This window comes from Lupinus angustifolius, chromosome LG08 (genome assembly GCF_001865875.1).
Source record: "Lupinus angustifolius cultivar Tanjil chromosome LG08, LupAngTanjil_v1.0, whole genome shotgun sequence".
Lineage (NCBI taxonomy): Eukaryota > Viridiplantae > Streptophyta > Magnoliopsida > Fabales > Fabaceae > Lupinus > Lupinus angustifolius.
Genome location: NC_032016.1, coordinates 11,778,950 through 11,806,526, shown reverse-complemented (window position 1 = coordinate 11,806,526; position 27,577 = coordinate 11,778,950). Strand labels below are relative to the sequence as shown.

At 33.6% G+C, this 27,577-nt stretch overlaps 2 protein-coding genes across 2 annotated transcripts; both read left to right on the top strand.

Moving 5' to 3' along the window:
- On the top strand, nt 9,536–10,356 carry LOC109353900. The gene is made up of 3 exons (XM_019596259.1): nt 9,536–9,772; nt 9,883–9,990; nt 10,054–10,356. Exons 1-3 carry the CDS (start codon nt 9,536–9,538, stop codon nt 10,354–10,356), a joined length of 648 nt encoding a protein of 215 aa, XP_019451804.1.
- LOC109353704 (nicotianamine synthase 1-like) lies at nt 21,040–22,099 on the top strand. Its single transcript, XM_019596060.1, has one exon. The coding sequence runs from the start codon at nt 21,113–21,115 to the stop codon at nt 21,968–21,970; it is 858 nt and encodes a 285-aa protein (XP_019451605.1). The 5' UTR covers nt 21,040–21,112; the 3' UTR covers nt 21,971–22,099.

The following is a 27,577-nucleotide window of genomic DNA, read 5'->3' as shown; positions in this document are numbered from 1 at the left end:
TATTTCTACTTTTAGCTGTCCATATTGGTACCACCAAAATCTCTTGGGGGCAGAACAAGAAAATTGTACTCAAAGCTTTGAGTCCAAAAGAGATGTGTGAGGATCAAATAAAAATAAGAGAAAAAACACGCAATATAGAAAATAAATGAATGAAACACAAAAGGAGAGTGAAATAAATGAGCGAATATATCTTCTACATATAAATCGGAAGAGTTGTTGAAATTACTAAATTATACACTCTATATTTGTGACAAATATCTAAAGAATGAGTTATTTTTGTCAAATAAAGTTAAAATTCTGAACATATCATATGCTTCATCCATGTCTTCTTCTCCACTACTTCACATTTTCTCTACTCAAACTACATGCAATTTCTCCTATTTTTCAATTTTTTTTCAACAAATCTATCATCTTCAACTGTCAAACCAACTCACGGGTATGATTTTATGCTCTTTTCATTTTTGATTCATCATTCTCATAACTATTTCTCATTTTTTCAATTTTTGTTCAACAAATCTATCATATTCAAATGTCAAGCCAACTCACATGTATTGCTTTTTACTCTTTTCATTTTTACTTCATCCTTCTCATAACTATTTATCTTTTTCAATTTTTGTTCAACGAATCTATCATCTTTAATTGTTAAACCAACTCACATGTATCACTTTACTTTATGCTCTTTTCATGTTTTTATCCATTAACAAATATAATTTGTTTATTATATTATTTTATGCATGTACACTATTTTACTCACACAATATTCTTTATCCCAGAGGTAAAAAGATTTCAACTTCTTCAACCTTCCACTCACTTACCTCATCAAGGTATCACAAGATAATTACATTTTTCCTTCTATAATAAAAATTTCATTTTTCTCACATGATGTATGTTAAAATATTTTTTCCTATGTGGTTATTTTTCCAAAACAGGAAATATGGATTGATCGTGTTCTTTATTTTAGCATCAGCAGGAGAGAAACCTCACTCTTGGAATACAATGATTAGATGTTACATTCACTATCTGAGTGGAAGAATAGTGTCTATATTTTTATTATGTGTTTGTCCTAATTTTGGGCACACATGTTCAATATCTACATAACATTTTAAACCCTTCAAAGTATAACATCTTTTTCAAACATGTATATTTACCTAATTAATCTTAGTAAATGTGCATCTCTATAGTTGGTAGTTACACTTTAGAAATTGAAATTATTAGTCATGATTGTCCTTGAATGCATTTTATTTTGTTCTCTAAAATTAAGCATTTGCTCTCCACAAATGTTTTTAAGCAAAAGGTGCCAAAGCACCCCCATAAATTGTATTGATAAAGATGGGTTACAAGGAGGATTACATGGATATGAATCTATAGTTAGGAAAGCCTAACTTGTTTCTATAAAAATCATTTAAAACAAAGCTTGGGATTTCATTCTATACAAAAATGTTTTTAGAAGAAATACCAAAATTAGCAAGTTTATCGACACAAGAGTTCCCTTCCCTATAAATGTGAGATATAGAGAAATTCATAGATGAAATTATATTGCAACATCTAATCCATCTATTGCAAAGCTTCCAAGGAACCATGCCTTTGCCTTTAAAAATATCCACCACCAAAGATGAGTCACACTCTAGCCACCTCGAATTCTAGCCTCTTTTTTTAGCAAAGTCAATTGCCAATATAGCTGTATTAAGCTCGATAAATAAAGCATCTTGCGCTCTAGTTAATTAGCAAAAGAGGCTAGAAAATCCCCTTTAGAGCTTCTGAAAATTGCAGCCCCTCCTCATTGACCAGGATTTCCCTTAGCTGCTCCATTAGAGTTGATTTTCACATAATTCCAAGATGGAGGGAACCACATAACCTCTATGATTCTAGGTATAGTTTTATAATTGATTCTCACATTGAGAGATTTGAAGATTGAGAACTCTTGTATAGATGAATTGGTAGTGGCTCTTGAGGTATTACTAGAGAGAATGATTGCCAACCTGATCCCAACTATGGCCTTAGACAAGTTGATGTTGGTGTCTTGGAATTTGTCTTGATTTTTGCAGAACCAGATAGTATTGATAGTGTGAACAATGTAGCAGCCACCAAATGCATAAGTTGAGGGCTCAAATTCTTCCTACAAGCCATCAGAATGGTTGAAAAGGAAGATGTATCAATATGAATGGAGAAGATGCTACCTATCCATCTCCATAGAGCAACTACAAAAGGGAATAGAAGAAAAAGGTGGTGAGAGCTTTCCATACTAGCCCTGCATAGATTACATTTAGAAACCAAAGAGCAGCCTCTTTTCTGGATATTCTCATCAGTTGGCATTTTACCTTTAATCAATCTCCAAGTTGTGAAGGACTTTGACGGAGGAATTGAGGAAGACCATATTGTTTTGCACCAGTTTAGTGAATGATTGGCAGTGCTTATGCATTGATAAACATCTTTAAGAGTTAGATTTTCGTCATTGGGTTCCTGCCAAATGAGCTTATCTTCCCTAGAAGAAGTGATAGTTCTTGATATTTGGAGAGTTATTTGAGGGAAACCATCAGCCATCCAATTTGGAACTATCCATTTCGAATCATGTATTAAATCAGCAACTGAATTCTTAATATTATAGTGACATTCCTAAGGAATGTTAAGAGAATGAACCAAAGGATCTCTAAGCCAATTATCGGTCTAGAAATTTGTGTGCTGGCCATTTCCAATTAACCATCTAGAGTGAATTGTGGTTAGCTGACAATTATGCTTGATACCAGGCCAAATAGAACATTGGAAGTATCTGCTGGAAGGAGTGCAAGAGTGACCAAATCTGATTATGTATAGTTTGGCCCAGTCCTGATAAAAAGTCTTCATTTCCCAAGCAAGTTTAATGAGAGCAACCTGATTCATTTTCTTGAGAGATTTGATGCCCAAACCACCCATCTTAGAAGGCGAGCACACTTGAGCTAAGCAACAATTACCAGCTTTTTCACCTTTATATCACCAGACCATATGAAATTCCTTATGCAAGAGTCCATATGCTTCAGCAACTTAGAAGGCCAAGTATAAATGTGAAAGTTATGAATCAGCATACTTTGAATTACTGATTTAACAAGCTCAACCCTTCCCATGATTGACAAAGTCAAACCTTTCTATTTTGATAACTTCTGTGTGATTTTGTCAGCAATTGAATGAAGACGAACTTTTTTGGCTTGCCTTTGAAGGGGGGGACCCCCAAGTATGTTGAATTGAAGAGAACCAGCCAAAAATCCCATGGAAGAGGACACATTAGCAATCTTCCTAGGTGTAGCTTGAGCAGTGTAGAATTTGCATTTTGAGGGATTTATTTTCTAGCTAGAGGCCTCAGCATAGTCATCAAGAAGCTGCTTGAGGCTAGCAAGCTCCCTTTTAATACCCTTATAGAAAATTAAAATGTCATATGCATAAAGGATATGACTAGGAATCTGCAGGTTCTTAGGGCTAAAGATAGGTTTCATCTTGTTCTCAACCATAAGTTTAGCTATCCCTCTACTAAGAACGTCCTCTGCCAAGAAAAAAAGAATAGGAGAGAGATGGTCTTCCTGCCTAACTCCTCTACAACAGTTGAAAAAACCCATGTTTTGGTCATTAACATTGATTGAAAAGCCCTTAAAGAAACATTTAAATAATTCTATTTTTTATGTCATAAAGAAATAGAAAAGTTCAATTTTTTGAATCAATGATAAAAATGAAATACAAAATTGAAGAATTATAACTAATAAATTTGTGGAATATTAATTGAGTAATATTTGCTCCTTTTGTCTTTTATGATGTCGTATTCAAATAAGTAAAATTATAAATAGAAAATACCTCTTATTCAAATAAAATGACATTATTCAAATAAAATGTGTCATTCTTGAAAATAAAAATAAGTAAAATTATAAAGTAAAGATAATACTAAAAATAAAATACAAATAGAGAATAGGAGATTACATATATTTTATGTATTTTAGTTTATAATTGTATATCATTTATATATGACTTATATAATAACTATTATGAAATTAAAAAAATATAATGGTTCAATAAATGATTTATTGTTATTTATAAAATATATTTATATTATTTGTACATTATGATTAAATGTAATATTTAGACTAATAAAAAAGTAATATTAGATCAATGAAAAATAGGATTTCTTAAGACAAAAAATAAATAAGTCATTATGAAATTGATGATAATTTATAAAGAGGTTGGGTTGAGGTGCTAAGGTTAAAAGAGAGAAGCAACGAAAAATGAGAATGTAATTCAATAAATTTATAAAATAAAATATAATTTCAATTTCAACGTAAATTATGTATATCAAAATAATGTGTATTAATTGGAATGCAAGGGTGTACGCGGATAATTAATAGACTTGAACACACATACAAATAATTGCTGGTAATTCAGTAATGTTGGATGAATTTAATACTTGGTTACAATTTACACGGTTACGACATATGCAATTATGAAAATTGTATTTGCGTCCGAGAAACATTTCTAATTTATTTTTATACTATTCAAATTTCAAAATGCTGAAATGATTATATTTGGATTTAAAAATCAAATAACTATTAGAACTGAATCATAATCATTTCCATTTCATAATTATGCAATGTCTAAGAGATTCAATGTTAGAAATACTAGAAAATATTTCATGTTTTACAAAAAAAATGTAGAAAAATACGGATTAAAATAAAAAATAATAGTTAAAAACATTAAAAATAATGGTCTAAAATTATGATACAAATTATTAGTTTATTAAAACAAAATTTAATTAAATATAGTTACTAACAGCAAAATAAAAATAGGTAAAATTATAAAATAAATAAATAATACTAAAATAAAAACAAAGATTTTGAACTTGATTATGAACTAAAATTTGATTTATTGGATTCAATATTAAAATATTGTTTATGTCGTTAAGATTTACCACTTCAAATTGTTAGTTCAAAGTTATTTTATGCTTTTGTATTATAACCATTTTGACTTACATGTTTATTTTTGCTTCAACTCATACAACTTTAATATTTATATTTTATTATTAAATTAATACATGACTCTATTTAATTAAAAACCTAGATCTTTTGTATAATAATAAATATTAAATATGTTTTTCAGTGTCAATACATAATAACCAATATGAATTGCATGAGTATACCACTAGTGAAGAGTAAAAAGAAAATGAGTGATACACTTGACAGAAAACAAAACTTTATGAAAGGTCAAGAGGACTTTGCTTTTCAAACAAAATCTTTACATTGTTTATCTGGCAAATATTTTAACTAACTAATCTCCTAATGGACCAAATTGTGCTACGTGTAGTATTAATAAAATCTTCCACGAATTTACTAATATTTTTCTAGAAGAAGTATTGTAGGGTTACCATCTTTGAGGAAAATCGAGCATCATATTGATTTCATTTATGGAGCCTCTTTTCCTAACCACCATGGAAGCAAAAAAGGGGGAATGAATGAATTGAAAAGTTCTTTCAAAACTAAATATGAATTGTATAAGTAACTTGTTACACTTTTTAGGCTAATTAATACACCTATTATTTTTATGAGGTTAATAATTCATTTTGAGGGATTTTATTAGAAAATTTGATCAAATCATCTTGATGACATCTTGATATTGACAATAGTTTTGACTCATGCAATTTCTTAGGAAATAAAGATTGTTTGCAAATCTGGAAAAATGTTATACATCATGTAGTTTTCTTATGCTTTATTATGAGTGCTATGGGAGTGCAAGTTGATGAGGAAAAGGTGAAGGTCATTGAAGAGTAGCAACACACTTAAAAATGTAAGGAAAAGTTGTGTTTTATTTTTTTCTCAAATCATCTTTTGAACGACTATGATATGTCACTTGCGTTCGCTAAAATTCAATTCCAAATAAATAAAATATGAAATAATGAATAAAAATATTTTGACTACAATATTAATTAAAAAATCATAGAAATAATAACAAAAATAATATTAATAATACAAATATTTTCTTTAATTATAAATGATAAATGTCAAGTCAAATAAATATAAATATTAATTAATTTGAAAAGTCTTAAAAAATATAAAAAATTATAATTACATTAAGGATGGAAGAAGAATTGTTATGATTCACTTCTTTTCTTCAATTGATACTTAACAATTTGCACCACCAGTTATTGGTCATAATTGTATCATTACTATAGTAGAAATTCATTGGGTTTACTTATTGGTCCGTAATTGCATGGGCTTTTGGTGGCATGATCTTTGTCCTTGTTTACTGCACTTCTGGAATCTCTAGTAACAAGGTACAAGATTTACAAGAGAAAATCAATAGTCACATAACTATAATTAGAAAAGCCATGTGAGAGAAAGTGAGAGAGTGGAGGGGTGGCGGTGGTATTCTCAGGGGAGCGATTGGAGATAGGGCAAGTGTTGACAGAAGAGATAGAGGAGCTTATCCAAAACAAATTTCCTTCAGAAACCTTCGCAGAGAAGAAGAGCACCGATTTCAACCTAGAGGCTACCTCAAGTCACTCCAATCATCCTGTACTTCTTTTTTCTTCATAAATATTCCAGAGAGTCATGGGATTTCAGAGATGTGGGCTTTGTTTGCAAAATGGGGAAGTGTGGGGGATGTCATTATTCCACAAAGAAGAGATAAAAGAGGCAATAGGTTTGGTTTTGTGAGATTTAAACAATTTGATGAAGATGATAAACTTCTGAAGGCACTTGAGCAAGTATGGATTGGGAGTTACAAACTTAAAATCAACAGTCCCAGATTCAAAAGAAAAGATGACCGTAATTATAGAACAACTGTAACTTCAAAAATGGTTCCAAATTCCTCAATGAACCATTCTAGAGTCATAAGCAAAATGGAAAACAACTCTCTTGGAAAGAAGTTCTTTTAAAAGATAAGCAAAATCATGTTTCAACAGGCTCAAACAGAGACAAAATGCTACATTACAAAGTTCTAGAAGGCACTATTGATAACTTAAAATCACAGCTGGTAGGAGAGCTTTTCAATTGGGAGGATGTGCATACCTTGCAACAAACTTTGAATAGAGAAGGTATTATGAAGACAATTTCATTGAGAGGGAAGATGTTCATTCTCAGAGCTGAAGGGCAGGAGGATGTTCGACAAATCTTTTAATGAGAATGAACAATGGTGGAAATCGATCTTCAAGGAGATTAGAAACCAGACTCCTTCAATTTATCCTCTCGACATAATGGTATGGATAAGATGCTTGGGTATCCCCTTACATGGCTAGCTGGTTGATGTTTTCAAATTATTAACCAATTTTATTAGTGAAGATGATGACGTGGCACACAGACTATATCTTATGAAAAAAGAACATTGTGGCCATATTGGGAGATGCAAAAAGAAGGGTACGGAGGCAGGAAGGAAACACATCTCTAGCAGCTTTAAGGAGGGAGATACGGTGGGGGCAGGGGAAAAGGAATTTTCAAACACCAATTTGGGAAGCTTGGTTCCTTGCGATGGGAAAGGGGTTGACATTCATAACTTGAAAGAGATGGAGTGTGAGAAAGAAGAAGTCAAGGGTGAAGTCAGCTGGGAGAAAGAGAGAATAAGAAAAGGGAAAAGGACTTTACAGATTGACCTAACTGATATCGGGCCAAGTGTTGTTGGACCCATTCAAAATTTTAGTCAAAAAAATCACTCTACTCCTAGACCAAGCCATGATAATTTAAAGGGTGATGTGCAAGTGAGAATTTTAAGAAGAGGGCCCCCTTGTTTGATGAGGAACATGTGATGGTGGGAAAATGAGCGTCATTGGCCAAGCCCAACATGGTAGTCCTTTTTTTGTGTTGGACTCTCTATCCACTCAGGCTATTGACTCTATTAATATTACTGGTAATAATCTACTAATTCTCATGTCATACTTGCTAATAATATTGGGAAGGGGAGATGAAAAAAAAAGAACAAACTCCCAAGGTGTTGTTGAACATGCAGAATCAAATGTTGGCATCCTTAAGGTCAAAAAATAGTAGGAGGCTAAAGAAGAAAGAACTCCATAAAAGACAAAAAAATGATGATGTTATTGAATTGCCTCTTGAGGATACAATTTATATTGCGGTTATGGAACTTCTGTGTGAGGAACCTTTATCCTTGTCTAATTCCTTCCACACAAATACTTGTCATGTTTGTGGTGAAACCCAAAATGCTACAAAGATATGGGAATTAGGGAAGAAATTGGGTGTCACTTTTGATGGGGGAGGATAGGGTGATGATAAAGGAAATTGAAGTTTAGAGAGGAAGGATAGGATTGGTTTTGCAAATCCTATTCAAGGGGGTGAATGAGGTATTCAATGAATTGTCTTTCTTTAAATGTTAGGCGGCTAGGGAGTAGTTTAAAGAGAAGAAATGTGAAACAGGTTATTAAAAATAATTTTTTTGACTTCATAAGCATCCAAGAAACAAAGCTTGAGCAGTATGATGAGAATTTGTGTGTTGGTCTTTAAGGGATTTCGAATTGTGCTTGGGATTTCCGTCCATCAGTTGGAAGGTCGGGCGGTATCTTGAACATATGGGATATCAAAAAAATTCACAAATCTAACTCTTACGCATGCACTGGGTTTCTGGCCACGGTTGGAACTTGGATAGATGGTCAGGTAAATTGTTGTCTGGTTAATATTTATTCCCCTTGTTTATTATCTCAGAAAAGCTTCTTTAGGAAGAACTTTTGCAATTGAAGATTAATCTGGATGACATAGTTTGGTGTTATTTTGGTGATTTTAACTATGTTAGAAGTATGTCTGAAAGGAGAGGAGTTGTAGCGGGGTTGTCAAAGAGATATCCAATGTTTCAATGACTGGATTAGAGAGATGGAATTGGTGCATTTATTGTTAATTGGGAGAAATTTCACTTGATACCATTCTGGAAGTGGTGCTATGAGTCGGCTTGATAGGTTCCTCTTATGAGCAAGGTGGTTCTTGAATTGGCCAGACACAGCATAATGGGCAGTGAATAGAGATTTCTCTGATCACTGTCTGATTGTCTTGAGGCAGAGGAAGATAGAAAAAGGTCTGATTCCTTTCCGGTTCAACAATTGTTGGATTCAACATAAGGGTTTTGCACCGCTGGTTTCAAAAGCGTGGAATGAGGTTGGGGTTTCCGGGAGGAAGGCTTACATTGTTGTGAAGGAAAAATTGAAGTATTTAATAGAAGCTTCAAAGGTGTGGAATAATGAGACTTTTGGTTGTTTGGATACTAATTTGGCTAAATTGTCTATGGATATTCAAGAACTAGATATCTTGGGTGAGAGTTCGGTATTGGATTCAGATCAACTATCTGTTTGCAAGAAGCTTTCAATTGAGTTATGGAAAACAACAAATTTGAGGGATAATTATTGAGGCAAAAGTCGAGGAGTAAGTGGTTGAAGGAGGGGGATACAAATACTAGCTATTTTCATGCTTGCATTAATAATCGAAGGCTGAGAAATTAGATCAGGGGAGTTTAGATTAACTAGGTGTGGCTTGAGGAAGACTCGGTTTTGAGGACTAGGATAACAAATTACTTTAAAAACTTTTCTTTGGGGCCTATGATTAAACTGGCATTGGATGGGGTAGAGTTTTCCAAGTTGTGTGCTAATCAACTTTACGATTTGGATGTGGTTTTTTTTTTGAAGAGGGAATTAAAAGGGCGATTTGGAGTTGTGAAGGGGATAAGAGTCCAGATGGCTTTAACTTCAGATTCTTCTAGGATTTCTGGGAGGTGGTTAAAGATGATATTATTCTTTTTATCCAAGAATTCCATGCAAATGGCAAGATCCCGAAAGGTTTGAATTCTTTGTTTATTGCTTTGATGCCAAAGACGAAGAATCCAAACAAAATCTAGGACTACATGTCCATTTCTCTAGTTGGATCCTTGTATAAAATCATTTTGAAGATTTTGGCTGGTAGACTAAAAGGTTTTATGAGTTCTTTAATCTCTCATTCTCAATCAGCTTTTGTTCACTGTAGATATATTTTGGATTCGGTTGTGGTGATTAATGAGGTAATCCATTCGACAAATAAAAATATGGATGGTTGAATCTTGTTTAAAGTTGATTTTGAGAAGGCATATGACTCGGTGGATTGGACTTTCTTAGACTACATGCTTAGTCGGTTTGGGTTCTCAACTAAATGGAGGAATTGGATCAATGCTTGTCTATCCTCGACATCCATGTTTGTTTTGATTAATGGAAGTCCAGCGGAGCAATTCTCTATTTCAAGAGGTATTGGACAGGGGGATCATATGGTGCCCTTCCTGTTTCTTATGGTAGCGGAAGGATTTGCTGGATTGGTTAGAAGAGCTAGATCCACTGGTGTTTTTGACGGATTAAAAATTGGTCGAGGTGATATTGAAGTGTGTGATCTTTAGTTTGTGGATGATACTAGTATTGTTTGAGAACTCTCAAATAAAAATCTTTGGTGCTTGAAGACAATCCTGAGATGTTTTGAGTTAGTTTCGGGTTTGAAGGTCAATTCAAACAAAAGCTCTCTGTTTGGTTTAAGGTTATCGGAGTCAGTTATTTCAACAGCGACTAATTTTTTGTATTGTAAGGTTCGTTCTATCCCTTTTCTTTACTTGGGTATTCCTGTAGGGGCAAACCCAAGGAAAATGTCTACTTGGTAGTGTATGATTAAGGTGATTTCAAAGAGGCTTGCTACATAGAAATGCAAACACATCACTTTTGGAGGGAGATTAATTCTGCTGAATTCAATGTTATCCAATATCCCTACTTATATGTTTTCCGTAATTTTTGTGATAGAAAAGTTTTGGGACTACTGTCGGGCCCAAATTCGCCCAAGTTCGGCCCAAAAACGTGTTTTTGAGTGCCCTTAGCTTCGAAATATTATTTCGAGTCAAGATAGACATCAAGTTTGTCCAAAACGCATTTCTAGATATTTTTCACTCCGAATTCGGCATTTTGAAATTCTAACCGTGATCGGAAGATTTTAACATTCAACCGAGTATTAGCCGACAATACTCGGGCATGGTCTCATTGCGAATGTTTCGCCGAAAAAGTCACCTCATGTTCCCAAGTGAAACTTGCTGGGCAAGCAAGCAAAAATGCTCATTTTTTTACGCAAATGCCTATAAACCCTTCACTTACCTATTGCACCATTAATCTTGGAAACTATTGGTTTGCCTCCATAAATCAGATTTAATTCTCCCTAACTCTGATTTATTCTACTTAAAAGAGCCATAAAACCTCTTGAAACCATTGACTTGCTTCTCAAAAAACTGAACCATGGGACTATAAAAAGAGTCCACCACTTTGAGAAACCATTGGCTCTACATTGCATTGCATTTCTTCTTCCTTTTGATTTTCTCAAGAACACTAAGGTAAACCCTCATGCTTGTTCTTCATCTTTTAGAAAACCTAGCCGTTCATTGTTTACGATATTTGAGTATGATGTTTATGCGTATGTTACGAACATTTTCAACCGTCAAAATTTTCTAAAAAACCTTCATATCTCTTGTTATACGCAAGAATGTGAAAAATGAGTTTTCGTGAATCTAGAAATTGTTGTTTTGAAACCATGACATCTTATTGTTCATGAGGCTGTTTAGTGTTTGAAAATATGCATGTTATTTATGTTAATGAAAGATGATGATTTTGAAATCAAAGAATATTTAAAATCGAAATGTCGTTTTGATAATGAGATCAATCTTGTAAAAAGGTGTTGAAATGATCATGAACTGATAGCGGCAGGGACGAGATTTTGGAGGATAAATGATGGTTCAAGAATATGAATCTTGGACCGGATGGATGAAAGTCTCAGATGTTCTTAGAATTGATTAAAATGACGTCTTTGGCTTAGAGTTAGTAGGAAAACGATTTAACTTGGGAATCGATGTTTGGTTTCCTTGTTTAGTTTCACAGAAGGGAAATCAATCACACTACAACCTAAGGTGAGAGAGAATACATCGTGACATAGTGGTGTCCGAATATGACACCCGATTCTCCCAACCACCTCAAAAGTTGGGAGTTATTTCTGTTTTTGTTAGAAACTCGTACTTAACCAAATGATTTCGTGTCTGGATTAAGTACGGATGTTTCCTTAGGCTGTATGCCCCTAGGATAGTATAAAATATTAAGTCTTGTGGTTGTTATCCTTGAAGGAACATCATTCGAGAAACTAAAATGCATAGGGATCGAAAATAACGGTGGTATCCGATTCGGTAGCCCAAAAGGTTGAAAGAGTGGTTCTGGCCACTGGACGAGCCATGCCCGAGCGAGCCAGACATGCCCGGGCGAGCTAGACACGCCTAGCCACTCGACATGCCCGGGCGAGCTAGACACGCCTAGCCACTCGACATGCCCGGGCGAGCTAGACACGCCTAGCCACTCGACATGCCGCTCCTGGGTGACCCAGCCTCGCCTGGGCGAGCCAGACACGCCTGGCCACTAGACCAGCCACGCCTAGGCGACCCAGCCACGCCTAGGCGACCCAGCCTCGCCTGGGCGACCTAGCCACGCCTAGGTGAGCCAGCCACGCCTGGGCGAGGGCCAGGCAGCATGTCTGACCTGTTTTGGGCGGTTTCGGCACCCGAGCTATAATCCCTCGCCCGGGCGAGACCCAGAGGGTGATTTTGACCTGTTTTTGATGGATTTTTAGCTTGAGCGACAGTCCCCTCGCTCGAGCGAGAACTATGCAGGAAATTGAGTTTGTTTTGATGAATTGGTCGCTTTAGCGATAGTCTCTCGCTTGGGCGAAAGACATACATAAATTGTGATTGGTTTTGATTGATTGATTGCTTAGGCAATAGCCCTAGCTTGGGTGTGAAGTGTGTTTACACTTGTGGAACACAATGGCTTAGAGGATTGAGTCTGGTGCCCAAATTGACAAACTTATATTGTTACTTTAGTTCTTGTGCCTTATGCGGGCAAGGATTCCGACGAGGTTGTCATGAGCAAGGCTGTGCCTAAAAAGGATTACATGATACCATGCAGCAAGGTTGTCTGACCGTAAGAGGCTTGGCCATGTGGCCATTCAGGATAAGTCAGGGATGGTTCGTAGTGGTAGGGATGTTATTCCTATATTACGTGATAACGTAAGATCGGGTCCCACAAGAAGCATTCCTTTGGGAGATGTCTTAGGATGGGCCGATCGATATAAAAGAATAATTAAAATATTTAATCGACTAACTTCGGTTAGTATGCATACTCATTATGAATAATGAAGTAGTGGAGAGGAAATTTACGGGAGACGAACGAGCCCCGCGATGTTGAGAGGGACGGCGATGGCAGTGATTCGTCATCAAAGTCTTGAGGGAGAGTCTAGGTGAGACGAGTCCCCTGTATTCCTGGATGAGGTATTCTGTTGGATCGAACAGTTCTCACAGCACAAACTAGACGATCTCTAACAACCCCTCATTGCAACCAGGATCAATGAGAGGGATGCCCAGAAAGTGTTTCATACGACATCGTCCTGAAATGGACAGTTCTTCGAAACCGATCGATCATATATCCTTGCGAGGAATTTATTTTTGGTGTGATCAAATCGGCTTGTTGTGGGACTTGTACTCTTGGTTATTTCCGAATAGTATATTGGGAGGATATTGGTGTAAGAATGGATGAAATAAGCTTATCATGCATGCATTGAGAGTGTGAATATTGATCCTCATGATTCGAGTTATAACATCATTTCATCATTGTGCATTATGTCTGTGATCTATATTGTGTATGTCATGTGTGTATGTCTAGATGTGGTATTCCGTGTAATTTCATGCCGTCAATGAATAATATTCATTATATGTCTTACTCTCTTTTCTTTTCTTTTCTTTTCTCTTCTTTCTGCTTGTTTTCGGTTTGCGTTCTCGTTCAGATGGACCGTACGGTGAGGATTTGGAGCTACCAATTCACGATGTCCCAGGAGGGGCCATGGAGTAGTGATGGACAGATGGTTTGCGATGGCTCTACGATGCGCTTTCCTTCACAGCATGTGAGCTTGGAGGTTTCTTTCATCTTACCTGCTCGGAGATTTGCACCTACCGCACCATCCAATCAGTATGTGATCCTTCACGGACCCACTCATGTTGGACCATCTACTAGAAGACTGAGTAGGGATGATACGCCCAATTCCCCACCGGGGAAGAGAGCTTCCATACCGACATCGCCCGGTCTTCAAGCAGAGGCGGGGTGGGAAGAAAGTCATAGGGTTCATCCAACAACCCCAAAGAGGAGCGACAAGCCGAAGAGGGAGACTATGTGGAGTTTGTCTGTATAGAGGACTCCATTGAGGTGGTGGACCTCTCTTCCGATTCTGAGACGGATGAGGATCCCAACGAGTGTTCTAGTACACCCGCTAACCCCGGAGCTAGTCGCTAGTGGTCATTTCTATTTCTCGTTGCCCTTGAGGCGGGTATCTGTGTAGGGTATTTTAGTTGTTTTTAATAAACCAGACTATTGTATATAGTTTTAGTTTGGACCATGATGTATTCCGCTTTGCTTTTGTATAAACGCTTTCAGTCAATTTCAATAAAGGATCATTCCACGAACTATTGTTGTCTTTTCTACATTTTAGGTTACTTTATGTGATGTCCCGAGAAGGAATTAAATGTAAACGAAGAGTTTACATTACACAACAAAAAAAATTTACCCATTTTTTAGCAATATTATTGGAGTAATTTCCGGGGCGTTACAAATTTCACTTTTCTCTCTTCAATCATAATATGTCACTTATGTTTGCAAAAGTATAATTTCCAATAAATTAAAAGTTGAAATAATAAATAAAAATCTTTTAACATCAATAACAATTATAAAATCGTTGAAATAATAACAACGATTATAAAATATTTTCTTTAAGGATAAATAATAAGTGTCAAATAAAATAAATATGAATATTTTCTTAATTAATTTTAAAAGCATTAACAAATTATAATTACATTAAGGATGAGGAAGAGTCGATGATTTACTTCTTTTCTTTGGCTCTACATTTAAATAGGTGTGATACATTCCTTCTTTTCTTTAAAACAATTAAAATATACTCAACTGATTAAAACCATTTTCAATCCAAAATTATGTAGTTTTGACTTTTCTATTATACAAAGAGAATACGTAAGAGTAAGATAAACTCCAGTTAAAATAATATATGTATATCTTTTGTCCTAAACAAATAAATAAAAAAGTTTACAGTATAAATTAGTCTATACAATTAGTAAGGATGTCGTCTTAATAAAGGCGCATGGGATTCTAACACATTCCCTGATATGTAATTAACTTTCGAGTTTACGTATGAATGCAATTTATTTTTACAGATGCATTAAGCTACATGAAAAATATAATTTATGATACATATGATTTGGAAGGTATGACTGTAACTATGATATGTAATGCTAGAAATGCTTCAAGATATAAGGAGTGAGTTACTTTACTTTTTTAAGACAATACATGAGGAGATCTATGCATAAAATGATATGGTTAGATAATAGATAAGAATGTATGATGTGATAATGTATAAAACGCAAAATTCAAAATGAAGTATATATTATTTTTTGGATAAATGTATGGAAAAACAGGGTATGTGATAATGCAAATTAAAGTGCATATCTCTTAGGTTAATGAATTCTAATTTGGGACAACATTTAACCTATATCACGTTTGGGTTCATTTGTTTGAAAATTAATGTAAAAATTAAATAGAAAATATTAATCATTGTGTTAACATTGATAATCATCACATTAGAGAGCACAATGTACATTTTAATTTGTTGGGCAGTAAGTCTCACATTACATGTCTCGTTCTTTTTGGCATGATCTAAATAACTGTTAATTGTTCTTCTCATTATCAATTGGTTTTGAGATGAGATCTTAACATGGTATTAAATCCATAACTCAACTTCTCTTCGATTATCATTTACCAAAAGATACCCTTTAATCATGATCAAAGGTAACCCTTCGCCAAGTCTAATAGGTTTCTGCAGCAAGGAATGTTGGAAAATACCTATTAGGTTACTATCGTCATTATCAATCAATTTTAAAATGAAACTTTAACACGATTTGAAGATGGAAAAAGTAAAAGGGTTGCACTTGTTATTTTTTTCCACACTATTTGCAGCTTTAGCTTTTGTTGAGCAATTAAATAAGACAATTGGACAAATACAACAATCAGATTATAAGTACACATCAAGGAAGATATGTAAATTTTCTAGCAATCTTCTTTATTCGGTCAACGGATGGTGGTATTTAAAATTGAGTTTTGCTAACAACCTGAAATTGTAAATTTCAAGTTAGAAAACTAAAAATATTAGTTTAATTGTATTTAATACACAATTTCTGAATATTAAATTTGCATTTCTGTCTTACTCAATGAGAGAAACTCTCCTGCACTTTTATAAAATGTATTAGGTATTAGTGGCCTAGAAACACCTAGAAGGGGATTGAATAGGTGTAGTGGTTATCAATGTTTGCTTCTCGCACCGAAACCCAGTTCTAGAATCAGTCCAGTTAATCGATTAACACCTTGTCTTAATCGATTAACACAAACACAGAACAGAATGATCAGAGAGGCAAATTGCACAGTTATTTAAAATCAATTGAACTGAGATAAAGCATATATTTTTAAGCAATATTAATAAGCATATGATAGTAAACAATTATGCAAAATATCAGCTATTAACTCAAATTGAAACATCAAGAAAAGTAAAGAAGATTTAAGGAGAGAACAGCGTGCAAAGATGGTTTTTTATACTGGTTCGTTTGCGGTCCACTACAAACTACATCCAGGCTTCCCCTTCTGATCTTGGGAGATTTTCTTCTTCACAATATTGAATATGTGTATGATCATAACACCAATTCAATTTACAAAAACATATGACGCTTCTTTCTTGAAATCTAGAACACCTAACCCTTGGTTTGACTCTACCTATCGCCTGAGAAAACATTTCTCGCGAAATAGCCCCAACCAAGATTTTTGTTCTCAAATCGAGACCTCCTAGTCTCGGTGAAGAATCCCAATCTCTATGGTGGTACGACACCAAGAGATCAATAAAAAATACACAAAAAATATATTACAACAGCAAGGTATTATAAGCACAATAATGCTTGAAATATTACAAGTAAAAGACCTAAAGACTAACCCACTCACAATTCACTCAAGTCATCAAGAACATGTGAGTTAATCAAAAACAGTAATCAATTATATCTCTCTAACAATCTTTACAAATAATGCATGAACATGTGAGCAAGATAAGGATGAACATAAGAATGTGAAAAACAGTATGCAAATCAAAACTCAATTAAGCATGGTAACTCTCTTCCTCACGCATGCAACTCTCTTGCAAAAACAGAACGCAAAACGAAATATGCTCTCTAAAACAATCTTATACAATGGAATGCAATGCTACAATTTTCTGGAAGTTGCCACAATTTATACTAGCCAGTTTTTACAGTTGGATTCATTGCAATCAGTTAAACGGGTAAAACAGAAATCAGTTATAACACAAAATAGACCTGTTAATCGATTAAGGCAACCCGTTAATCGATTAACCAGTGCAACATAACTAAAACAGAAACCAGTTGTAACAGAAATACTGATATAACAGAAAAACAGTTGAGTTAATCGATTAAGTCACTACGTTAATCGGTTAACTAGCATATTAAGATACGTGGTTCAAAAGGTAAACTTCTCATATGTTATGCTTAACTCCTATACATGTTTTAGCAATTATATTATGCCTAATATGCACATATAATATGTATGATTAATGCATGAACATACAATTAACTAGATGATATGTCTCATGGATATGATATGACAATTATAATGGCTTGAGAGACTTGCACCTAGGTTCACCTCACCTATACTCACTACTACGGAACACATCCCAGACTACTTAGAATAATGACTCTATTTATATCCTAGTCTAGATATGAGCAGTGAGCTCTAGGCATGTTGATGGTTGAGTCATCTTCAAGCTTTAATAGAACCTTGTATTCATCAAAACATAGGCAAAGCATTGCTAGTGCTATCTTTGACACTTTGCACTTTCAAAATGAAGGGTTTTGGAACACAACAAAAATGCATCATTCATTACTAGACATGTCAATTAAAATACCATATCATTGATGAGTGATCTATTTTTAATATAATTTTTGTTGTACTATTTCACACTAATTGCATCATAATGTTTTGCTGAGTAATTAAATAAGAGACCATTGACCAAATCCACCAACCAGATTGCAGGTAAGCTAAAGTTAATTTTGTAGTAATCTTTTTTATTCGGACAAAGGATGGTGGCATTAAACAATGAGTTTTGCTGACAGCATGAAATCGTAAAGCCAAGATTAGAAAACTAGAAATATTAACTTTGCACTTTTGGCTTACTCAACTAGAGAAATTCCCCGGCACTTTTTTAAAATGAAGGGTTTTAGTCCCCACAAAAATACGTCCATGATTAATTGACATATCAATTAAAAATGCCATATCAGTGATGAGTGAGCTATTTTTAATACCAATTTTGTTGTATTATTCCGAACTAATTGCAACTTTAGCTTTTGTTGAGTGATTAAATAAGAGACCATTGACCAAATCCAACAACCGGATTGCAAGTAGTCATCACGGAAACTCAAGTTAATTTTCTCTTAAGTCTTTTTTATTTGGACAAAAGATGGTGGTTATTAAGAATGAGTTTTGCTAACAACTTCACATTGTAAATTTAATGTTGGAAAACTAAAAATATTAATTTTATATCCATGAATACACAATCACCATGACAAAATTGGAAAACAACAACGTCTAAAATTGACATTCAATATCACTTTCAGACGTTGTCTATATGAGCGTGACTAAATTCAGCAATACTTTTAAAAATATTGTCAAAAATTGCATATTTAACGGTGTTCGTTTGAAAAAATGTCATTCAAAGTAACACATTCTACAATGTTGTTAACTTTGGACTGATTCAATTTTTTGAATACTATCAAAAGTATATTCTCACTTTTTATATGATCCAATATGATTGCAACTGATGTAGCTATGTCATTGCAATAATTCAGCATTACATCACAACTATTATGTTGTGATGTGGTTGGGGTTGTATCCAACCATGATTTTAAACAATACCTATAACTAATTAATAGTTAACAAAACCCATTTTAAAATATGAATAATTAAGGGCTATGATTAGAAGGAAATTCTTGTCTTCTCACTAAATACGTGAGAATGAGAGAGTTAATTCTTGCCTTCTACTCTCCATCTACAGTACAAACTTTACCCTTTCCTTCTACAATCAAGCTAAGATGGAAGCAAATCTCTTTTCTATCCCCATACAATTCCTTTTATGTTGCTTCTCCATTTTCCCCATCTATTAACTCTAACCTATCTTCAACATGAAATCTCTTCATCATTTTTTGTGTTTCCAGTGGAACTTCTTCATTATTTATTTTCTAACTCCAGTTTCAATTGTCTTCAAATTTATTCTCATTTTTTCAGAGTATTTTAAGATTGTCCATCATATATATGTTTGCCATAAAACCTCAATAAGTAAATAAAATGGTTTTATTTTTATTGGCAAAGAGAATTTTTATTAATGAGGTACAAAGGTACTAAAAAAAAATAAAATGGTTTTGATGCATTACTTTTGTTTGGGTTATTTGAATTTGGTAAGGAAGAAGTGAATGGAGTAAGTAATTAAAACTTAAAAGGATTTGGGGTAGTAATAATATCTATGTCATGTGTTTTAAAATGAGCTTTTTAATCTTAGCTCTTAATAGAGGTGTCAAAATGAGCATGCCCAGGTGGGCTGGCTCGCCAAAGCTCGAAAGTTTGATAATAAGCCTTAGGTAAAAATTATCTTACAAAATAACTTATAATAAAAAATATATAATAAATATTGTATTATGAACTTTGAATAACAAATATATTAATATTTATAACATAAATAATTATAAATTATAATAATGTTATAAAGTTAAGTAATATATTACTTTTTTTTATTTTGCATAATATCCTTTTAAGAAGTATAAAAAATAATGTATCAAATCAAGAAAACGTTAAACTATATAGATTCAACTTTTTATTTCTTAATTGTATATTTAATTAGATTTAACTTCTACAACACTAAAATAATAAAGAAAATAACTTGTACAATAAAACTAAAAGATCAACATAATTGTTTATCATAGAGAACTCCATAAAACCAAATTTAACATAATAATTCACACTAAAAATATTAATAAATAGCATAAAAAGGACCTTCATACTTAAAGTAAAAAGTAATAATCATATATTATATTACAATAGTGATTATACTTTTATATATAGAATTCATTCTAAACATTAATCTAAAATACCATTTATATAAACCAAAGTGATAATATTTTGTTAGTATTCAAATGTTTATATATTAAAGTGAAGTTACAAATTATATTGTGTTAGGAAGTGAGATTAAGTATGTGTTATATTAAAAATCATATACATGGATTTGATATCACGTTTTAACTCAAACACAAGACATTATATCTATAAATTTGATTGCATTGGGCATAATAAGTTTGTTAAAAAATTATACATTAATATCAAATGTTATATATATATTTTTAAATAGATTAAATATGTTAAATTTAAATAAATATTTTTTAGTATTATGCGGGCCGACTCGCCACAACCCGCTTAGGGCGGTTTGGGCTATAATTTGATATCTATAAATTATATTTAGACTTTTTAATCCAGTCTAGTTTAGTCTGAACACAATGTGGGCTAACCTGAAGTCGTCCAGGTAGCCTATTTTGACACCTCCAGCCCTTAATTTTAATTTAAGGGTTGAAAATCAATCTTCTCCCTCTCATATAACTTTACCTTTCTCAGTATATTCATTCTCTAATATATATGTATTGTCTCAGGTGAAAATAATTATTATTGCAGTAAATAAGAACAATTAATATGGATCATCGAATGTTAATTAGAATGTCAAGATTAAAAGATAAATACATATAAATATGACTACTAACTAACTTTTTAATCATAATTGTTCTCATTAATCCCCCTCCAAGAGCATTCATCAAGTTTACCCTATAAATAGGTGACGTTTGTTATGCTTTCATGACCATTCAAATATCCAAGCTTGTACTTCTGTCTTGTTTCGCTTGTGCTTTTGCTCTAGAACTTCTACCCAATTTCCTTTAATTAATGGATTCTATCCAAAGCTTAGACTTTTTCACCGAAATTTCACCTGAGATCTTCATAGACCAGATCATGAAACTTCATGCAAGAATTTCTAAGCTAGAATCTCCTAGGAATTCTGAGGAAGTTAACAACCTTTTGGGTAACCTAGCAAAATTGTGCTCCCTCCTTCCTTCAACCACTGACATTAAAGACTTTCCCAAAGAGGTGCTGAACATTCGTGAGAGCCTCAATAACTTTACTAGCCAAGCTGAAGGGCTTTTAGAGCTTGAATCCTCAACTCTCATTAGCCTCAAACCCAAACCCTTGGACAGTGTTACAGAATATCCTTACTATGGAAACTATGTTAGAATAGCACGCATGGAGAGCAAAATCCTGAAAGCACATGGCATGGAAAATGCAAAGAAGGTAGCTTTTGTGGGATCAGGTGCCATGCCACTCTCTTCCATTCTAATGGCTTTAAATCACATGGAATCCACACACTTTGATAACTTTGATATTGATGATAAGGCAAATGAAGTGGCTCGTAGAATTGTTGCTTCAGATGCTGAACTTGAGAAACGGATGAAGTTTGAGACACAAGATATTATGGAAGTAAAAGAGAGGTTAGGGCAATATGATTGCATCATTTTGGCAGCACTTGTGGGTGTGAACAGAACAGCAAAAGTGAAGATTCTAGGACACTTAAGAGTGTATATGAAGGAGGGGGGTTTTTTGGTTGTGAGAAGTGCAAAAGGAGCTAGAACTTTTATCTACCCTTCGGTTGATGTTGGTGACTTGGTTAATTTTGAACTACTTACAACCTTTCAACCCACACATGCTTTGGTCCACTCAGTTCTTCTTCGCAAGAAGACTAAAGCATAGACCTGTCACACAAGTTGTATTTCTACCTTTGTATCCCATGGCGTGTAGGTGTCTAGTCTTTCCCAGGTTTAGTGAATGATTTATCTAAGTTGTATAAGTTTTATATGTTGAGGTTAGAAATTGTTTAGTGTGTGGTTTCAGTTAATAAATGACGAAACCAATTGGTCTATTTGTTTTAGTTTTTAGAATCGCATGTTTTTGGATTTGTTGTTGATGTGGTTGTTGTTACGATTCTTCCTTTTGGACGTGTAATTGATGTACGGCTATATAATTGTAATTAGCTCTTATAATAAAGTGTGCATTTTCCTAATAGTATCATGTTTATCTTTTATAGTTGTTAAGTTTTAAAGATGAATAAAGAGAAATAGAAAGTTTTAGAATTATGAAACTCATTTGTGAGATGAATGAATCCTTTTTTTTCATTATTTTTTCTCTAAAATTCAATCAACTCATCTTAATATGAATAAAAAGGGCTGGTAAAATTACTAAATTAGACATCATATATATGTGACAAATGTTTAAAGAAGAGACTATTTACTATGTCAGATATCGTAATAAACAACGGTCATTCAACAACACAATTTTGAACGATGCTGTTGAAAACGAGGCGGAAGAACATTGATAGCGCATACTAAAGCAAGCGCTGTCAATGTGTGTAACTTCAACAACGCATTCTAGACACAGCGTTGTTGAACACTGGTAATGTTAGCGCTGAGTTGAATGAGTTATGTTTAAGAGCGTATTTGATAGAAAACGTTGTTAATGTTAATCAATTCCACATTGCATAAATATGGAAGCGCTGTTGAAGATGACATAGTAATAGTACTCTCTTAATTATGCGTTGTTGATTTTATATGACATTTTAAGTGTCAGAGAGATATTAATGGTTGAGTAGTTATGCGTCTCTTCGTTTGTTGAAATATTAATGATTGAGTGATTATGCGTCTCTTTGGTTGTTGAAATATTAATGGTTGAGCGGTTATGCGTCTCTTCATTTGTTGACATATTAATGGTTGCTCATCTATAAATATTGTGGTTCACTTCATATTATATTTCATCAGCAAGAGTATGTGTGTTTCCATAGGAGTATGTTCAAAGTGTTAAAAATTCTAAAATTGTGTTTCTGTTTCATAATCATGTCGATGAGATCTTTAACATCTTTTGATTTGGAAAAATGATCTAGATTTCAGAAGGACAATGACTGTTATACAAGATTTGCGTTAGATGAAGATTTATTTTGTAAATTGTTTAGATCTCTTTCAATTCATTCAGGTCATTGATTTCCCTCATTGAAATCTTTTGATTTTCAAAAGGGGCTCAAATTTCATAAGGAAAGTGGTTGTTATACAATATTTGCGTGAGATGAAGAATTAATTTGTAAATTATTTAGTTCATTGATTTCTCTCATTCGATCAGTTCATAAATTTCCTTCATTGAAATCTTGTCAATGAGGTCTTTAACATCTCTTGATTTTCCAAAAGGCCCCAGATTTCAGAAGGAAAGTGGTTGTTATACAAAATTTACATAGATGAATAATTAATTTGTAAATTATTTCGTTCATTGATTTTCTTCATTCAGTTCATTGTAATATATCAAATCATTTAGTTCATTATAATGTATTTTGCCTCTTTGAATGAAAAATGAACAATTATTTTGGATGTTAATTTGAATTTTTTTGTTATTTATTTGAATGGTTATTTTCTTTACTATTTTTACAGTTCCATATTAATAAACACAATAAATAAATTAACAAAACTTAATAAACACAAAAAACAAATTAACAAAACTTAATGTTTAATATTTTCGCAATTTCATATTAATAAACACAATAATATGGTAATATACTTAATAACAACTTCATGTTAATTATTAACGTACATTCATGTTGTATACATTTTGACTCGTAATATAAAATGTTAATTTAACAACGCATAATTACGAATGCGCTGTTAATTTGAAAAATGAGTTCATTTTAACAGCGCGTAATTAATATAGCATTATCAATATATCTTATTCAACAGCGCATAGTTGAGATAGCGATGTCAATTAGATTCTATTCAACAATGCATAGTTGAGATAGTGCTGTCAATTAGATTCTATTCAAAAGCGCATAGTTTCGATAGCACTGTCAATTATATTATATTCAACAGTACATCATCCAGGAAGCATTGTGGATGTGTTCATGAAAATGAGTAGTAAACAGCTGGATACATAACAACAATGCAACCCTTAAGAAGTGTTATTGAAGATGTCAATACAACAATGTTATTGTTAATATGCGCTACTGAAGATGTTAATACAACAACGTTATCTTTAATATGCGCTATTAAATTGTTACTAAAATTTAAATATCTAAAACATGAATAAGTTCCTTCTACGCTCTCAAACTTAATCGAAAAGAAATCCTCATACTTTCATAAACTCTTATACTCTCAGAAACCTCAAAAAACTTCATCAATACCTTCCCAAAGTGGCGATCATGGTTCTCAAAGTGGTGACGAAGCTACACCGACTCCACAAGACAAGCAAATTTTTGTTCAAAAACGAACTCCACGTGGAATGACTTTCATGGAGAATGTCATTCGGTCAAGAAGTAAGGATGTGAAGATAGAAGTTCAATGGAATTCAAAAGGCCAACCATAAAACTCGAAGGGTGAGAACTAATTGGTTAGCTACATTGGGGTTGTGGTTAGACAGAATATGAAGCTAACATTCAACAAATGGAGTCATGTAGGGAATGTCGTGAAGGAGCGTATTTGGAATGAAATAACAGTAAGTTTATTGTTTAGTGTTTGTGTTTTTGTGTTTTCATGCATTGTATGTATATGTGTTATGTTTTCATACAATGTACGTATATGCATGTATTTGCATTCATTATAGTTAATGTATATGTGTTTTCAGAGCACTTTTGATGTTCGTGAGGAGCATAAGGATTATATCCTTAAATTGGCTAGCAAGGCTCTCCGACAATGTCAACCTAAAACCTCTAACTAAATATACAAATTATGTTGATGAAGAGGATTGGAAGACTTTTGTCACTATACGCACACAAGACGAGTCTTTCTTGGTAAAATCATATTCTTTGTATTGACTTTTGTATATATGCTTCTGTATATACATATATATGATTGTTGATATTAATGTTGTTAGTTTTTTTTTTAGAAAATAAGTAATGAAAATCGAAAGAGGGCATCCAAACCTTTATATCCATACCGAGCATCCAAACCTTTATATCCTTAACCTTTGTAAGTATTGTTAATTTGTAAGTACATTATTGGTTATATTTTGTATGCATATATATATATATATATATATATATATATATATCTAATTACATTATTATTGGTTATGTTTTGTTACTTGGAGAACAAAAGTGATACACCTATGAGTCCACATGGAGTAGAACTCAATGTTCTATGGGTGGATGCCCGTAAGAACAAGGATGGTGTCATCGACAATGAGGAAGTTCAAGAAGTGGCAAGTCGTGTTCTAAGTGCTCATTTTATAATTATACTTAATTTTCATACTTTATTTATCAAAATGTGATTAATTAACATTATGTTTTTTCTTGATTTGTCAGATTGCCCCAAAAGAAAAGAAGGCACAACGAGATAATCGCATAATACTCGACAAGGCACTAGGACTGCCTATCTACCCTGACCGTATTCGAGGTGCTAGATTTGAGGTTAGCTAGCGAACATTTGTATCCCATCCAAAGCGTGCAACCAAAGCCCAAATGAGCCAGGTGTGAAGAAGATCTTTGCTCTTGACCTTGGCACGGTTTTGATGAAGACACCAACATCACCAAAAAGAAGAAAAGGAAGAATACTTATGAAGACAAAGAAGAATAAAGCTTCAAGAAAATTAGATTAAGTCTCTATAGGTAATTTTATCCTAAAACTCTTACTTATGGAAAGTAGTAATGCTCAAACTATTTTTAAAAAAAGATGAAACACTTTAAAAATATTTAAAACATTTTTCAAAAAAGTGTGTAACGGGTTAGTTACTTCATTCAAGTAACAAGTTACATGTGAGAGAAAAAGAGTTATCCAACTTAAAACTGCTCAGAGTAATCCATTACTGCATTTTGAGTAACAGATTACCAGATTTACAAAAGTTGAGTAACCGATTACCCAAATGGTGTAATCGATTACTCAAATTCGAATTTAAAAATCAAGTGGACAGTAGGTTTAGGTAATCGATTACCCAATGACAGTAATCGATTACTCAGGACTGTTAAATGAGATTTCAGATTTCAAAACGAAATGGTTTCACTCCAAACAACTCCTACACTTTCAGAAAGGCACCTTGGGTGTTTGGAAAGCCTATATAAAGACTCTAAAATCTCACAACATCAACACACAACTTTCATACAACTCTCAAAAATTCTTTCACTGTGTTTCTGCACTTTTGCACTAAGCTCTTAAACTTTCAATAGAGAATTTATTCTGAGTAATTGCTTCAAAAGTTTTCACAAGTATATTTAGCATTATTACTAAGCATATAAAGAGAGTTGATTGGATTGCAAGTGACATAATATTTCATACTTGTAAAGGCAATCCAAAGCCATTGTTGTAATTCTTCATTCATTGCAAACAATCTTTCTTTCACAAGGGTGTGAATAGAAAGGGGATAGAGTGACTTGGAAAGTGTTTTTCCAAGGTATAAATATTAGTGAGTGTGTAAGGTACAGAGAGATCTCGGGGTGAGATATTGTAATTACAACTCTTAATATTTAGTGGGAAATCTCTTGTGTTGCAAGAGTACTGGATGTAGCCTTCGGTGGACAAGAAGGTGAACCAGTATAAAATACTTGTGTACTCTCCTTTCCCTTTCATCTTTACTTTACACTTGTTTATTTTTCTGCAATATTATCCGCTGCATATTAACTCTTACATTTTGCAGAAAAAGTTTCTAAAACTTTAAGTCAACTAATTCACCCCCCTCTTAGTTACAATCCTGTTCTTACACCGGGTTCAAAATAAGTTGGATGGCCTCATGGAACGTTTCAATGAATTTGAGCAATCAATGAAGGTGAAGGAAGCTGAGTGGCAATGACTAGCTAGTGTTGTTGGCACTGTTCCTTCAACCATCAATGTGAGTTGCACACCTGCACCTTACAACATTCTCATTTCGATTCTCATTCTTGAGGTAATTTAGTTAACTTATTTTAATTTAGTTATCTTATTTTAATTTAGTAGTTAACTAATTATATATTTTAACTTACGTACAGGGAATCTGTTCTTGCAAACTTTTCCTACATACCCCAACTAGTCGAGTAGTGGGTGTTGACAAAGTGTACAAGTCGACCACGTCCTACGACCATGGGAAGGAACAGCGCCATCACTCCTGACTGGCGGGTATCGAAATCCAAACTCCAGAGACATCGGCCTCTTTGGCGGCAAGGTGAAGGAAGCATCAATATAGGTGTCAGGTTGAGGGATCATCATCGATGACCCGTTGCACATCATGTGCAACGACAGACCGCAGGGGTCTGTGTATGTGTATCTGTGCCCATCACTATTCCATTGTCCTATCGGGGACATGGTGAAGTGATAATGTCGAACGTGATTGTTGTTGTTGGACATCTGCATAGCGAATATACAC